Genomic DNA, 17,719 nt, shown 5'->3' with positions numbered 1-17,719 from the left:
ACAAACGATGCCCACCAAATTTGGTTCAATTCCAACCAGTGGAAGCGGAGTTATTGCCTTCGAAAAGTTTGGATTTGAATAAAATAGTATTTACGGTGACTGATTCTTTGTTTATTTATTGTAGTTGTGCTCAACGTAAATACTATTTTATTCAAATCAAAATTTTTCTGGTCCTGACCCTTGTCCGGTGCCAACCGTTAACTCAGCAGCTACACCGTCACCGTATACGGATCACGATTCTTCCATTGCCATTTCGATCCATCCCGGATGCTGTTTCCAATTACTCCTAGGCAATACATTGCATTCCATATTTATAGTAGCCAGGTTTCGAGGATTTTCTGTATTATCAAGCAATGTTTTGAAGTTTTGAAGTATAAAATAAAGAAATACATCAAAATAAACAGCTGTTTTAGGAGTGATGATATTCCAAATTCTCCTATAATCCGGCCAGCATTTTTGGAAACATTGCTCAGTCAGTCAGTCAGGTTTATTAATATTTTCATCGTTTCAAAACATCACAAAACTGCGATACAATGAAAAGATAGGAGGGTGTCGAAACATCTTGGAGTAGCCATTAAGATCAGACACCCACCTTAGCCTAGGCGAAGTAAATAAGAGGCATGCACACTGAATGAAAAGTAATGCAGAGAATATAAGATGCAAGCGACAAAATGGGGTGGCATGTGGCGGAGGGCGAGGTCGATGTTAGGTCGTGGTCCGGTAATCCTGAAGACTGGCTAGTATTGATTTAGAAGAAATTGCTTGTATTTCGACTTGAATGCGGACATGCTCGACGACTGACGGATAGCCGGCGAGGTGCTGTTCCACAATTGGGGTCCGGCATACTTGATAGAGCAATGCGTTTTCTTGTATTCAGTCCTGATCATATGGTAGTTGTTCTTCGTTGACGCGCGTGTGCTGTACTTGTGCGCTTTTGTCTCCGAGGTGAAGTAGTCCTTGAAATTTGAGGGACATTGACCGCAATGGAACTGATACATAAACTTGGCAATTTCTAGCTTCCTCATATCTTCTAAGTTTAGAACACCAAATCTTTTGAGAAGCGATTTATCAGTTGCACATCCAGGCTCATTCAAGCTACTGAAAATGTGACGAAATCCGCGACCTACTGGATTTCTGAACTTTGGTACAATTTGGGATCGTAGATCAGATCGTCAGACATATATCCAAAGCTGTTTAACCGGTGCGTTCTCATGAATAGAGAGTAGAGACATTCTGCAGGGACATTCTCGTCTGGAACGTCATTTAATGTGATCCGATTATAGTGAATTTTAATTCTGATATATATGAGCGAGGCAGCCGAGGCACGCCCTCGACTGTAATTGGTCAAAATATGGGCGGCAAACTGAGGGGCGGAGATTAAGAAGGGCCGTCATCGAACGGAGGCGTTGTCATGCGTGAGGGGATTAGATAGCGGAAGGTTGGCGGGTTCGTGATAGTAGATAGTTGTGCTGGGTGTCATTTCCGTTTTCATTTTGTCGCTTTAGAATACATAGACTGCTTTCCTTAACGAAATTCCGTAGGATTAACAAGAATTATTCAACGTCATGTGTCATACCTCCAGATTTTTGAGATTGAGTGTAGAATATTGACAGTCAGAAAATGAAAACTGAGCAGTTTCAAGTCTCGCCGTGCATCATAAGGACAGCCCCCGCATGAAATCCAAATCCTCTATTTGGTTCCTACAATCATCCAAGAATACAAATCCATGTATCCTATATTTTCATCACAATTTTCAATTGAATAGTATATTGCAGTTCTGTACCTCCAAGAAGCTGTTCAAATATCACAATTTTGTGGTTTTATTGATTACTGATTAGATGGAAATTTTACTAATCAAGTGAACTATACTGAATCCATTTATTTCACCATTCCGAAATCCTAATTTGTACCCTGCTATTGTGAACAATACCATATGAGCAGTCTTGATGTGTTGGAAAGTGCTCTCTCTACAAACCCAAATATATATATAAACACTAAACAGTATGAGCGATTTCACTGTGAAAAATGTGGATGGTCAAGTGTGGAATATGAACTGGTAAAACTGATGACACCATGAAAGAATGGCGGCTGATTAAATGACATTACGGTATTGCATCACAATCAGATATATGTATGCCGAATTCTATTAGCTCTAACTTGAGAATTATACGAGAACGGTGCATCTTGAAATTTCTAGGACTCGCCAAGTGTCGGCCAAATTATACGCCAAGTCTGATATCTTTCTGCAAGACACACAAAGAGATGCTAGGATGTTGATTCAGGAAGTAAAATTTTACATACCGTCAAACAAGGAGCCCTCTCATCACAATGCTGAGTCAGCTCGGTCATGCTCCGAAGCATCCCATCATGCATAACAAAACTGTAAATAATGCGTAGAGAGATTCTCCCCTCCCCCAAGACAGGTGGAAATTTTGATCTTTGGCTGGATGTTATATTTTGTTGTTGTGAACTTGTCAGGTCAGGGTTGTAAGGCGTACCCTACCACGTGCACCAACTGCCTGATTTATATTTCGATACTTCCTTAAATTTTCCTACCAATTCTGGCTAGCTGTCATATTGATATAGCCTACTGTTTGGCGACTGATTAAAATTTTCTGCTTGAATTTATTCGTGATGAACGAAGGAATAGTTGTTACAGTATCCAGTATTATTGACTGTGGTGGACTTGATAACTTATCCACTTACCAGTGCACCAGAGAAAAATGGGCGAAGAAAAACTTGTCCCAAATGGAAATGAAGAATATAATCAGGTGAAATACTTACACTGTCCAGTGTCCTTGTTCATGGATTCTTCAGTACTATGGATACTGTGGTGAAGGTAGAAATTAATATAAGAAATTTTACATTTACAGAAACCAAAAGCTACATTCTCCCTCATCATGGGGGTAGCGATGGCTGTCATCGGATCTTCGTTCCAGTACGGATACAACATTGCCGTGGTTAATGCTCCAGCTGATGTAAAATTCATAAGCTAGAACTGTTTGTTATGGAGAGATTGAAGCTAGCGACTTTAATTCCTGCTTTTAGGAGGTGAAAGATTATTTTTTCAACCCACTTCCACCGTTGGCTGAGAGTGACAATGTATGTCTGCAGTCCGACAATTCTTCGATACCCGAAGTTTTCACAAACTCAACTGGTATGAATCTCAGTACTACACCAGCCACTGTAGACGAGGTGAGAAAAAATTTTGGTGTGTTTGTAAGAGTGTACAAATACTCTTGATGCAAAGCCACACTGATTTTTCATAAGATCTGAAGTCTGTTTATTATGCACGCTGTATATTTGTATCTGGGACAGAAATTTTGAAATCATTAATTTGTTCTCGAAATGATTTTATTTTCTGTGCCTAACTTATGGATAATGTATACTTTGTTTTTGCCGATTACACCAACAATACCTATTTTCATTTCTGAAGTAGCTTCATTTTCAGGGTGAGAGCCTGATGCTTGCATAGTTCAGATTCGATTGTCTGTAACGTAAAATCACTACATGAAACTTGCTAAGCATGGGATGCACTTGCTTCTTCGTTTACCAAAATGCCCTAGGCAAATGTCTGTGATGTGGTTCCCTCTCACAGCACGTCTATAATTTGTCATAAAATAACTGTGATCATAATAAGCAAATGGAACAGTGCTGGCATTTCATCCAATGAAAGTGCTGTATCCTACTGCTTGGTAGATCATTGTTCAATTTTTGATCTTTGACTTCAATGCGTGTTTGACATATTGGTGTGAATGACGTTGTTCAAAGTACGATTTTTCTATTTCAAAGCCTATAATCACTATTTAATTTTCGTTCGATATGCTATTAAGAAGTATTCCATGACACAAAATAGGGCGATTGATGTAGACCTAATATAGAGAATTGTAAATAGTTAGGTGCGAGTGCTTCCTCAGTAAGTATTCCACATCACACATTGAACATAATAATAAAATCTCAATGATGGTTCATTGCTGGAATTGTTTTGTATCTTGTCTGTATAGATGATGCATATCTCTAAATTCCAGGATATTAAAACACTGAGCGACACCCGAGATAACTCGTACGCTATTGCGGTGTCCATATTCGCGTTCACGGGTATGATCGGATCATTACTGGTCGGGCCTGTTGTGAAGAAATTCGGCAGGTCTGTATCAAAGATATTGTTAATCAAGTCGGGTACCTCATCAAAACTTTTTGCAATGCACTCAGGCGAGGTGGGCTAATGGTGAACAACCTGATATCATTCGTAGCCGCCATCTTTCTGGGAGCTTCAAAGCCGGCAAACAGCTTTCCTATGCTCGTGATAGGACGCGCATTGATTGGAATATTTGCAGGTGATCTGCTGTGCTATTTCAGTAGCATCACAATTGGAGTTGATAACGTTCGTTTTCACGCAATTATGTGTAATATGGCGGGTATTTGATGGTAACCGAATTCTTTTGTCTTGTGATTGTGCACAGCTATTCAATAATCTTACACCACCAGTGTTGTCACAATGTACCGGCGATATGCGATACTTCTGACTTGGTGTAGTTCTTGGAATGTCACATCACAGGCGATGTGACTCGGTAGTGAAACCAATCAATAGTATGTATTTGTATACTTTGTACACACAGTCGACGGGGATACGCGCTCCTATACATTAGAGCCGTACTTCTCGGTATTTCACTTTGATAGGATATTCATGGAATATTTTTCTTGTCGGCCTTCGCACTTTAATCTCGCGTTCTTGAATTTCCCGTAAAACTGGCCAGGTCGCCGTGATAAGCATTATATCGTTGATATTTTGAAAAGGCGTGCCTGTCTCACGCCTATTCCCGTGAACGAATAAGAATTATACTACCGGTACGCCCTTGAATGAACATGTCGCAGTTCCTGTGTAGAGGCGGAACAATGAACGTGTTCACGTGGCGGAATTCTTGGGCTCATTCACTCCAGGCGTTGTTTGCATAACCGGTTTCTCCACAATCTACGCGGTTTGATAAGGCGGCGGTTTTCGAAATTGAACTGGTTTTGTCCACGTGTACGCGAAGTCCAACGTAACGTTTTCGAGCGCGTTATTATCATATTGAATAACGCCGGGTATACGCAAGCAATATTCTTCCTATTAATAATAATCTTGTTAGCCTGAGCGATATTATGCGCTCGCCCGGGCAGATTAAGTTACGTAATCCGGCGGTTTCAAATTTTATGTGTGATGCTAGAATATCACGCCACCGACAATGAGACGGATACGCCGGCTACAATGGAGACTCGAAACCAAACATTAGGCCTACGCTACCAAGCCGCGTGTATGTTTTGTCGTTTCAACTACCACAAGGATTGTGATCGAAAATATAGTGTGTAGTTGTACACTGCACGGTTTTGTAGCTACTGCGTCTGATGTGCGAACATTATCAGATCGTGCGCAGTAACTTTATCAATTCTGTGTGTTTCGCATCTCGCAATGCATGTCAGATGCCGGACCCTTGCGCAATACTTGAGATCGCAAGTTAGCGCGTAGCGAGAAATCGCAACTTGCGATGTTGACAGTTTTTCGGGGTCACGAGGTTTATGACTTCAGCCTCGTATGCGTTCTCCGAATTGTATTTGTCAAATGTCAAAATAATGCCCTCTTCCGGCACGGGAGTATATACCGCAGATAAACATGACACGAAATTTTCTCGAATCAGGTCTTGCCACGGGCGTAGTTCCGATGTATATTGGCGAAATTTCCCCGAAAGAGTGGCGCGGCGCCATCGGAGTTTTGAATCAACTCTTGATTACCATCGGTATTCTGGTCGCACAGGTAACCCGTTTCTCGTTACGCCAGCCCGGGCGATTCCAGGCCTTGACGCGCGCGTCTGTTTTTTAGATATTCGGCCTCCAGTCGATTATGGGCACCGACACGATGTGGCCTTGGCTGTTCGCTTTCACGGCGGTGCCGTCCTTGATGCAACTAGCTTCCCTGCCTTGGATGCCCAAGAGCCCGCGGTACCTTCTTATCGATCAAGGAAAAGAGGACGAGGCCAGAAACGGTAGGCTGGCGTGGAACGCGAAAGCTATCTGTCACGTCGGTGACATAGAACTGAAGCAGCGACTGTCAAATCTGTCAAATGCATCTCCCTGACCATATCCCTTGTGACCTTGTCAGGGAAGGAAGCCGGTTCTTACATGACAGTTACTTCTGTCCGTGAACCGACTTTGTCAAAATGGATTTCAGAGATCACCCATTGCGACCGAGTCTCAAATCCAAGTTCATGAATTCGTATCATGTCTGAATCCTGTTACTACGGCTAAAGTTATTTGGACTGTCGCATGAAAATTGAAAGAGATTATATATATATCATGTCAAAATCCACTTTGATAGTACCGGTATCTTAAATTCACATTCGGCGAAAAACTTTACATCCGGTTCAACTCAGCTCACTTTATCAACAATTCCAACATTTCAAGTCACCACAAGATTGCGATAAAACGAAAAGATTGAAGTCCATACGACTGACTAATCTTTCGACAAGATGCTCACCTTGGCCTATAGAGCGTGTAAATAAGAGTAATTGTAAGATGTATTCATATTTAAATTGACCCGTATTACCCTCGTTAGGGGTTTTCGTCGGCAACTAGTATAAAAATGAAAAGGCTGACACCCGTCAGATATAATCGACCGCAACCGAATTACAAGAGATGGAAGATGATACAAAATGACCAAAGTGAAGTCAGATGTGACGGCAGCCGAAATAAACATGTCAGATCGTGGTGCTACAGTATCAAGAGTAGACTTGTATTCATTCAGTTGAATCTGCCCGTATTTTGACTTGCGTACGGATATTTGAATTCCGGACCCGAAATGCGTTCTTAACTGCGGATTTTCCGTCGTTCGTTCACAGTGCTGGTCAAGATCCGCGGCACGGACAACGTTGCCGTCGAGATGGACGACATGCGTCGCGAGGCGGCGAGCGAAAAGGCCGCCGGACAGATGACGATCGTGCAGCTCTGCCGCGACCGCACCGTGCGCTGGCAGCTCATCTCCGTGCTCGTGCTCATGGTCTGTCAGCAGCTGTCGGGCATCAACGCTGTGAGTGGCTTGAGTGATGGCGCATTTCCGCGAGTTAATCTCGCGTCCCGGTCCGACGGGCGTGGTTTTTCGAAGAATATATACGTCGCGGTCGTTATGTTATTTTTGCAATGCAGTTGATTAGCGTCGTTTCTTGTGTAGCACGGATTGGATTCGGCGAAGTTTTGAGATCTGATCGGTCACGTGGTCAGTGACGAAGTAGGGGAATTGAGGAGTCGGTCCTGACCGCTACACTTCTTGTTATTGCGAATAGGCATTATAAGGTGCTCACAAATCTGTGACGCAAGCCTGCAATACGTGTCATGCGCGTATAACTGGGTATGTCATCGTGACATTGGCGGTCAGATGACCGAGCAGGAATTCCGCTGCGGGCGCTTGCTTGCTATTAATAGCGCAGGCTGTATAGCGGCGATTTTAATTCCCGCCCTCTCTCGGGTTCAGTCATTGACGCCATTCATGTACACATCGCTCGCGCAAGCCAGTCGCGAGGGTAATTGGTATTGATTCACAAAATCTGACTGGCGCTGGCAATGTCACGTAAATGGGGTGTGTGCGTCATAGCGAACACGCCCGCGCGGTATTAGATTAATGGATTTTTGTTACTGGTAAAATACCGGGGAAAGACTTTCGTTTTCTGTGTCTTCAATAGTGTGCACGTGAGATTCCAGTAAATGTACTGTACTAACTGAATTATACTTCCTTTACCCAATCGTCCGTTATCTGCGCTTATGGTTGGGTACAGTCGAATATCTCAATCGTTTCTAGTATTCAAATGTCACCTATGAATGATCTCATCCAATTACTTAACTGAATGTCATACTTACAATGTGAAGTATGGCAAACCTATGTTGTCGGTTGCCCGATATTTGAGCTTTTGATCATGTGACTTTAGAACTAACCCTCGACTCGAAATTATCCTTTACACTTATCCAAATCTCACCCAACCCTTACTTCAAGTGCCAAGTGCTATTAGGTCGCATGATCATTGATCAAATGTCCGCGGTCCGATTTTGTCAGTAAGGGCTTTGCGCATTGCGCAATCGAAGAATATCATTCAGCACCTCGGGCTGCGGTCAGTCCGATGAATATTTGATTGGGTTTCGAGTGGGCGAATCTTTGCCCACACCTTTCCTGCGTATCGACAGGGATATCCCTGGTATCGATTGTCGGCTGCCGTATATTGACAGGGGGCGTGTACGAGACTTGAGGTACACACCCCCTTCGTACCTCCTCTAATGCGTTCCTTTCCCGCTATGTCACGCAACGCATTTATAACGAAAGTAAACAACAAAAACAGAGCTTAATCGCTCTTTCGAAAGTTGCTCGCCTCATGTAGCTGTTATATCGGCACAGGTGTTCTTCTATTCCAACACGATTTTCGACAAGGCCTGCATCCCAAAAGGTAACCCGCAGGACTTGGCATCTGTCGCCGTGGGCACTGTGAACGTCATAATGACCGTTGTCAGCGTAAGTAGACCGTGTCCTTTTCCTTCGTTCAGCTGCTTGGCTATCATGGCTCTAGTGACCACACAGCGTACGAACACTAGGGGTCTTCAAAAATGACTTTTTTTTTCTCAAATCGTACTGGCTACTTGATAAAATTGTTAGGTTACCTAATTTGAGCCTACACACCAAATTTGGTTTAATTCCAACCAGTAGCCCATTGCTACAGGAGAAGAAAGTTTCTATTCATTATATAAAAATAAATAACCAAAAATTTGAAAATTTTCTGTTCACCCCATGAAAGTGCTGAGTTGTCTATAGAAACGATGTTCACCAAATTGGGTTCAATTCCAACCAGTGAAAGCGGAGTTATAGCCGTCGAAAAATTGGGATTTGAATAAAACAGTATTTACGGTGGTGCCCACTATAATAAATAATTAAAGAATTGGTCACTTTCATGGGGTGAACAGAAAATTTTCAAATTTTTGGTTATTTATTTTTATATAATAAATAGAAACTTTCTTCTCCTGTAGCAATGCGGCTACTGGTTGGAATTGAATCAAAATTGGCGTGTAGGCTTAAATTAGGTAACTTAACAATTTTATCAAGTAGCCAGTACGATTTGAGAAAAAAAGTCATTTTTGAAGACCGCTAACGAACACCACTGCCAGGCTGATACCAAAATAGTAGTACCATCGTAGAGCCTTGACCCGTGTTTCTCAACCTTTTGGAAGGCTAGATGTCATGTCACACTGTCTCCGAAAATGTAACTGGTAATCAAGTCAAGGCGATGAAACCCCCACAAAATCCCTGAAGGATTATAATTGGCATCGCGTCAAAAAAATTGCAGCGCCGTGAATAAACGGGGCATTTGCACCAACATTCCATTGCTCCGTAACTATGCGTCTGGACGAAGTCGCTTTCGAGAGACTATTTCACGATTCCCGATTTCTATTGAAATTTTCATTGTTGTGATATCACTTTCTCAACAAGGTCGCTGATTTTCCTACCATACTCGTATATAGGACTGATCGACCTGATATACTGTAGCAAACGATACGCGTATCTGAAATGCTTGACCTCCGCCGAACCCCTTGAGACTGAGTTCCCAGACCCCCTAGGTTCAATTAAACCCCAGTTTAGAACCACCGACATAGTCATACGTCTTGATACTCGCATTTGTAAATCGGTACGACAATATATTTATAATTTAACGAGATTCCGAGATCTGTTCAACGTAACCATGATTGCACGAATGTATGTCTCTAATGCGCAGGTGGCAGTCATCGAATGGTCTGGTAGAAAATCACTTCTTGTGTGGGGATTCGGAATGATGGTGTTCTGGTGCATCGCGCTCACCGTGATATTGAACGTGCTCTTCATCGAAGGCATCGCAGTAAGTACATTACTCGGGTAGCGTTTTTTCTTCGGCCATCGAAAGTGTTACCGCCCGCATTTCAAGAGCTGTTTCGATTCCTGAAACGATGTTTTGCGGTTGATGTGTCTTTCAGTCTTGTCGACTCAATGAGGCTAGTTTCGGTACGTTTGTCGTTTCGTTTTGTAACTCTGATTATATGGTATTTGAATGGCTTGCATCTTGCATCTATTGAATCGGGTGTCTGCGCTGAATGGTATGAGTCACGAAATGTTCCTGGTTTGCCGGAAATGAGGGCTCGTTTTTCTTCCGTTACATTCGTATTATAGTGGGGAATTCGTGGGTTGCGACGACGTTACGTTACGTCATATGAAGTCGATAGAAATGCAATAGGCAGTGAATAAGGATATATTCATGTTGACGCTTCAACGTATTTTCTAATATGTTCGATTAGTACAGGGCTGGCCAACCTTTTCGGCCAAAGGGCCACATTCGATTGACGAACTTCTGCGCGGGCCACTATCCGCGCGAAGCGCGAAAAATTTTTGAAGTTCATAGGTCAATAATATTGTCACTTGACTATATTGCGGGCCTGCTGTATATCGCTGGGCTAAGTTTGCGAGGACTGGGCTATTCGGCGCATGGACATATCGATATCGAAAGCTGTGACCAACATGCGTCAATCATTTGCGCCTAGGTTTAACGGTGGACGGTCTTACTGCGAGCGCAAACGCAAGGTCGCATATGATGAACGACACTGTGTCTCGTAATCGCGAATATAGTTAGACTCAATCTGATACATTAGGTGTTCTTCCATTTGCACAAAAGGGCAGGAACATTAAAAACAAGAAATCGAGTGACAACATATTGCGCTAAGCTTGTAGAAAATTTTTACCTTTGACAAATCTATCGCAAATTATTCTGCTTCATTGTAGTGACGAAGATGTACCAATATGTGAATGGCTGATGGATCTGTCAATGCGTTGGAACTGATATTTTAGTCATCGCATCTCAAGTATTGCGGCCAGACTAATCAAATTTTTGGTTGGTCTTGCAAGCTCAAAATCTGTGCAATTCATTTTTGATGATATTAGAAATTTCGGAAATTACCTCACGGGCCACCCAAAATCTTCTCGTGGGCCACATGTGGCCCGCGGGCCACGGGTTGGCCGGCCCTGGATTAGTAGTAACCGCGTTTCGAGAAACTTGAGGCCGTGTTTTCGGTAAATTCCCTTTTTGTTTCCTGTATTTATCAACGCTGCGCGCAACAATCTGAGTACTATAATCCGCACAATCGTGCAATGACGGACGATATTCTTTCGAATACCGAAATGATACGCCCCTTGCCAGTGCGAGGTTTGTTTCTGGTACTCACGGTCATTGGTCATTTACACCAGGCCGATATTCTTCGTTTTTATTCGGGGTGTTTGTCGGCTACTATGGTCATTGGTCATTTACACCAGGCCGATATTCTTCGTTTGTTTTTCCGTAGCCGCCCACTTGTAGCACTTCTAGGCTCTTTAGACGCCGCTTACGCGGATGAGATGGCGAGGTGGAGCCTAGTTAAACCTCCAACACTAGGGTATGAATTCTGGAGTCGACCTCGGTGGGACTCGAACCCACAACCCATTGGTGTTGGGTGTTGCGGCTATGGATTATGCCACTACGCGATCTCGCCACGCCTGAGCGAGGCATGTCATTAACGAGAATATAGCTTCGATACGTACCGTCTTGTCGCCGTGGCAGCCTTGAAACCGTTCCAGTATGCAAAACCTTTGGCGCAACGCAGCGTACGTTTGCGCAAGCGACATTTCTGCGAATTAGTGATTGGCCGGTAGCGCTGCGAAATAGATATGGCCGATAAATACCAAATTAACTCAATGCAGCGTAACCGCCATTATTGTATTCGTCGCCGAATGTTTGAACTTTCCAAGTCATCCATACAGTAACGCAGATACAAATACACCATGAAGTAGGCCGGGGATATTTCGTTCGCAGCTGCTGCTTATGGCGTCACAGTTGAGATGATCGTCATGTCGCGTGTTAATTGATTGATTGGTTGGTTGGAATTCGCAACACTTTGATCAGGATCGCTATTTGCTAGTTCTGTTGCTTGAACTAGATTGCGATTCCTTTTTAGAGATGGGTGTCGTATCTTAGCATCGGCGGCGTGATCGGATACATCGTCGGTTTCGCTATCGGGCCTGGTAAGAGGGAATGCTAGTTTTCCGCTACTATGTCGGATGTTTTTATCTGCGATTTTACGCGCGCAGGACCCATCCCGTGGCTGGTCACGGCGGAACTTTTCCGTCAGGCCGCGCGCCCGCCCGCTTTCATGCTGTCGTGCCTCGTCAACTGGGGATGCAATTTCCTAATCGGGATCGGGTTTCCAGTGGTTAATGTAAGTTTTTAATTACGGTGTGTGTACCATAAATAACATAGTCCTGTGCAATAGGGAATTGTCGTGGTGTTGATGTGAAATCATCGAGTACTTGAAGTCCGCTACTTCAGTTGCAGGACTATTCAGTCGACCCGCTATTATTGGCTGCATTGCTGTAAATGTAATTTATGTTTCTGCTCCTCGACTACAGAAAGCGACCGGCCCGTGGGTGTTCCTGGTTTTCATGGTCGTGTGCATCATCGCCACCGTGTACTGCGCGATCGTGCTGCCGGAAACGAAAGGAAAGACGTTCAACGAGATTAACGATCTCTTCGCGAAAAGGTAGCAAACGGGTTCGCTGCGTCCTCGATAACAACAAACTTGGCGCACTGCCAGAGAAAAAATATTACAACTCTCGCGAAACACATGAGTAGAAAAGATGTTTGAAAAAATAATTTCACGTGTCAATGCGATTGGTGTTTGTTTATGCGAACATATACGGCTTAACCGAGGTTGCATTGTTGACAAACATGCCCGCAATTCGTTGTCAATTCCAAGCAGCCTCTCTCCGTCTCTCGTCTTCTCTCGTAGATTATTTTGTGAGAACATGACCCATCCCAAAAATACTGAAAAAACAATTAACAATGATAAAATACAACGCAAAAAGTGAGTGCGGACGTGATTTCTAACGCTGTTTCGTTGCTTCGCAGAAATGGCGTGAAGGCGTCTGACCCGTCGCGGGACACGTCCGTGAAAATACCGCTCAAGGAAATGGACGGCCGGGAATCGCCCGAGGCGATCGCGTAGGCCGCCGCCACAAGACATCGAGAACACAACGTCGGAAAACCTTTATTTAATAGGAAATAACTCAACGCGAAAGATTCCGATCGCGCGTTTGGATTCAAGACGCAGACCGCATTTTACCTGATTAAGACTATGCGTGCGTTTGTCTGGGTCCTCCGAGCTCCGACCTGTAGATATATTTTATTATGCTACGATGTGTCTGGTATGTTTCGTGTTACGCTGTGGTCCCTCAAATTTGTTTTTAGTCGTCTGCTCATCTAACTTTATGCTATTTTTGCCAAGGTACTAGCTTATGATACGGTGCTGCAGTAAATATTTGCGTTTCTGGGGACTAGTGATTGTGACTGTCGCCATTTTACTTCTTATTTCTGTTGGTTCGATTATTCACGATGCTTTTATCATGCGCCCGGCGCGGACTGGCTTTGAGTCGACTGTTTGAGAATGTATTATATCTTGATTGTTACGTTCATCTTAAAGTACTTGTACATGCTGTAATGCATTTCCGTTACGTCATGCCCGCTGTGTAACGAATTATCCACTATAGTTGTTGTCTTCTGGTACGATTTACATTTTACACACTGTTTAACGTGCATGCCCATTGTCCCCATATACCGATGATCTGTATCCAGGCTAGCGCTCATCTTATATCGCCAGATCGGTGTTCGGCTGTCAAAGGCTAGTTTACTAGGCTATTGTTACATATTTATAGATCAAACTGTATGTCTGCGCGAACAACTTCACCGTTTCAATTCGCTTACTCAAGAGCGTAAGAATAGCAGTTGTCACTATCTACCTATACTTTCTATTAGCAACGAAATTATATTGCTTACACTCTGTCACACTTTCGTCATTTTTACCCCGCGAACTCATCGACTTGTTGGCATTTTCTATCAATGCAGATACTCAGTTTTAGCCAGCCGATTAATTTGTAGGTGTAGGAACATTTGGATTTTTCAACTCTTTTCTATGACATTTTGCCACGGTGATTTATATTTTGTGCTTGTATGTCATTGCTCACTGCGATACAGGATTTGGTGCGGCATGCGACTTGTGAAAGCAAGTGGTTTTCCAATACAAAGATGTAACGCAAAGTATGTTGCTTTTTTTACAAGGTTTCCGTGCTTCGCGTGACATCAACAGGAATCATTGATCACATCATTAACACTGGTCAACACATATTTTTAGGCAGACAAAGTGACAGTGGTTTTGAGGATTCTGCAGGGCACTGATTTCGAATAGGACCTTAGTTTTTTCAAATTGGCTCTATCTTTGGAGATAATCCATGGGGATGTTTTGACCAAAATGTCATATTTTCGCTGTGTGGGCTAGATTTAAAAAATGGGCTCAGTCGTACTATAAAGTTCAGAAATTCAATCTACTTGATATTTTGACACGCTGAAGACTGTTTTAAATCAAAATCATCCACAGAATTATATTTCGGGGTATTAGATTTATCATAATTGGAGACTTTCACGGATATCATGTACATAAATACACTTCAATCATGTATATAAGTATATACCTAAATACTCACATAACTTTGCATTAATTGAATCAGTTTTATGCCAACCACCTATTTTAAAATCAACATAATCAGTTGGAATATAATATCAATAACTTATCTTGAAGTAAAATTGGTTATTGTACTATTTTCGGTTGCAAGCAATTTAGTGCAGTTTTTCGAAAGGTTCCAGCAATAGTCAGCCAGAACATGTTCGTCGCATCTGCACTGACATCTTTCTTTTGTTGTTTTGAGGTTTGATGTATTGGTGAAACCTTTCCCGTTTCTATTCTCTCTAATAAACAATATTATCAGAAAAAATATCAAGATGACTGAACAGGAATTGAGATTTAATGGTCATGTTTGCTCCAAGCAGATACCAATTTTCGGACCAACTTTGTAGTTGGGTGCTTTGTGATCGTTCAAAAAGTTTTACTTTCTACATCCTAGAAGGGATTCCATGCAGTGAGCACCTTTCTTAATATGAAATTGTAATCCTTATAGTCCGTATTTGAATCTGAGATCATCAAAGATTTAAGCTTCTCGTTTCATATGGATACTAGGTATCAGGGTTGTAACCAAGTCACATGGTTCCGAGTCACGAGTCAATCTTAATTTTATGGTTTTGACTCGAGTCAAGTCGAGTCATTTTCAATTCATCACCGAGTCGAGTCCGAGTCCAAGTCACCGTTTAAAGGGTCAAGTCCGAGTCATAGTGTTATGACTCGAGTCGAGTCCAAGTCACAGTATTGAAGTCATGTTCAAATCATGTTTTCAATCCTGCTTGGGTGATATCGAATTCCTTGCTTGCCATAAACATGCTCATTTTGTCCCTATCAGAGTCTTGGCACGTGTTTATTTAGGCAGTTAAAGGACAGGTCCTGGCCTCATCTACCGATGCTACAGATAACTTCACTAAGTTAGAACTTATAATCAAATATCTGTCTAGTCAGTCTGATACATCACCAATTCAAGCATTCAGTTTTTATGATGAGCACATCGACGATAGCTCATAAATAGCTGATAGAGAACCAACGAATTCACGTCTACATACTATCTGATAGAGAACCAACGAATTCACGTCAAGATACCAGCTGATAGAGAATCAACAGATGCATGTTTATGTAGAGGTATTTACAACAGGCCAGCATGCTGTAAAAGCGTGCATGCAGCATGTGCATTGTGCAGTGACAAAAAAAAACAGATACCTTTTGATATTACCTAAGGTTTTCCCAATTGCATTATACAGACTACATCACAGTTACAGCATTGGAGAAATAATTGTACAATGGGGCTGTTCAAAAACATTTTTTCTAATTTTCCGGCTACTTCTTGAAATTGTTACATTGCCTAAAAAAAATCAAATTTGGCTCAATTCCAATCAGTAGAAAGCAATGCTATGAAAGAAAATTTTAGATTAATTACAAATAGAGATTTTCGAATTTTACCTGCTATCTCATGATATTGTTAGATTGTGTAAAAATATGATTCATAGCAAATTTGGCTCAATTCCAACTAGAAGAAGTGAAGTTATTAAAGTAGAATGTTTTGGATATGAAAAAATAGTCGTCTTACTACTAGTATGTAATTATATTATATGAAAGAATTTCTCACTAAAAATACTTCATTTATTTTCAAATCCAAAATTTTCTCCTCTCATATCATTGATTCTATGTTTTAAAATTGAGCCTGATTCAATGTTCTTTTTATGCAACGTAACAATTTTATCAAGTAGCCACCCAGTAAAATAAAAAAGAAGTTACTTTAGAACAGTCCTATTGCACAAACATCACGCAGCATTAGCCATTCATTATTACTCACGTGCACAATGCACATACCTTACAAAACCTCAAATGGACAGAGGGTATTGTGTGTTTTCACAGACAGCAGATCAAATCAATGACGAGTTACACTTTAAAAATACCAAAGTGGAAAGGAGATCCTCAGATATATTAGAGCGGCATGGCCTTAGAATAAATCCACCTCTAGGCTACTGAATACACGTTCCATTGGTGCACTAGATGCAGGAATTGACAAGCATTTTTGAACCACACTGAAGAGCATTGGATACTCATTCTTTCAAGTCGCCCAAAAATGCAAAGAATCATCGCTTTCAAATCTACACATGAGCTTATCAGTCTCTTCCAAGTACTTGACCGTCTGAGTGATTGCATTGGCTCTAATTGAACTTTGCTTCGGTTGTTTGCTTGTATAATTGAAAAGTCTTAAGTACTTTGATTGCGGAGGATCTAGTACCTCTTCGTCACTGGATGATTTTGTACCTTGGCTGGACTATCGTATGAATGATGTCAGCCTCAGTCATTATTAACTCGATTATTTTCTGCCGCAGTGCAATTCGGGATTGTTCTGAACAATTTAGATCCATAAGCCAATGGAAAGCAAATTTCGGATCGAGCACGCATGATGTGAGGTAGATGGTTTCACCAAACGGTTCGGGATTACCGATAGGCCTATCCAAAGACTCATCAGTTGTGATCATGTTCACATTTTCAAACGCTCCTGCAAAACGCTTTAAAAGAGAATTTTTCAATGCTTCAACTAATGCGCGAAGTAATTGACAGTGAGGATGTGCCTATTCGCATGGTTGTAGACTGTAGAGCAGAGGTCTCAAACTCAAATGTGCTCGCGGGCCAATTTCCTACTTTTGATGGCGCCGCGGGCCGCAGCATCAATAATAGGGGAATTCAATGTATTTCCAAGTAGGCCTTATTTGACGGGACCTTGCAGACTGACATTCCACACGCATCGTAAAAATGTGATTTACTATTGTTAATCACGCCTGTCACAAAATAAATAACATTTTTAGATATCTGAATGAAATTGTTGCTGTATTTGCAGGCCGTGTTATTTTTGGCATTTCAGGAGCCAGATGCCAAAACTGCCAAAAATAAAAATTTGAAAATGCCAAAAATAAGCAATTTTTGGCATATGCCAAAAATAACACGGCCTGCCAAATAGTGTATTTCGTTCGTGGTACTGTGTTAACAGGACCGCGTTACAAGCGAGAAGAGCGTTTGTGAAAGGCAGGTTTCTTAATCTGGGTCCAGCCCACCCATTAGGGGTGAAAGCATGGTGTCCTAAATGGTGTGGGCATAGCGAGATTGAACGGCTGACTGTATTTGGTTTACGTCATAC

General features: G+C 42.1%; 1 protein-coding gene across 1 annotated transcript; it reads left to right on the top strand.

The window, feature by feature from the left end:
• The first annotated feature begins 1,466 nt into the window (after positions 1 to 1,466).
• Positions 1,467 to 14,153, top strand: LOC145447242 (solute carrier family 2, facilitated glucose transporter member 5-like). The gene is made up of 14 exons (XM_080325660.1): positions 1,467 to 2,771; positions 2,874 to 2,978; positions 3,049 to 3,195; positions 4,029 to 4,147; positions 4,213 to 4,337; positions 5,676 to 5,791; positions 5,858 to 6,020; positions 6,873 to 7,060; positions 8,414 to 8,527; positions 9,780 to 9,899; positions 12,019 to 12,085; positions 12,152 to 12,279; positions 12,470 to 12,600; positions 12,969 to 14,153. Exons 1-14 carry the CDS (start codon positions 2,724 to 2,726, stop codon positions 13,063 to 13,065), a joined length of 1,668 nt encoding a protein of 555 aa, XP_080181786.1. The 5' UTR covers positions 1,467 to 2,723; the 3' UTR covers positions 13,066 to 14,153.
• The last annotated feature ends 3,566 nt before the right edge of the window (positions 14,154 to 17,719 follow it).

Source organism: Botryllus schlosseri, chromosome 9 (genome assembly GCF_051294905.1).
Source record: "Botryllus schlosseri isolate E-star chromosome 9, Bs_hap1, whole genome shotgun sequence".
NCBI classification, from domain to species: Eukaryota; Metazoa; Chordata; class Ascidiacea; order Stolidobranchia; family Styelidae; genus Botryllus; species Botryllus schlosseri.
This window is presented reverse-complemented; position numbering and strand designations above follow the sequence as displayed.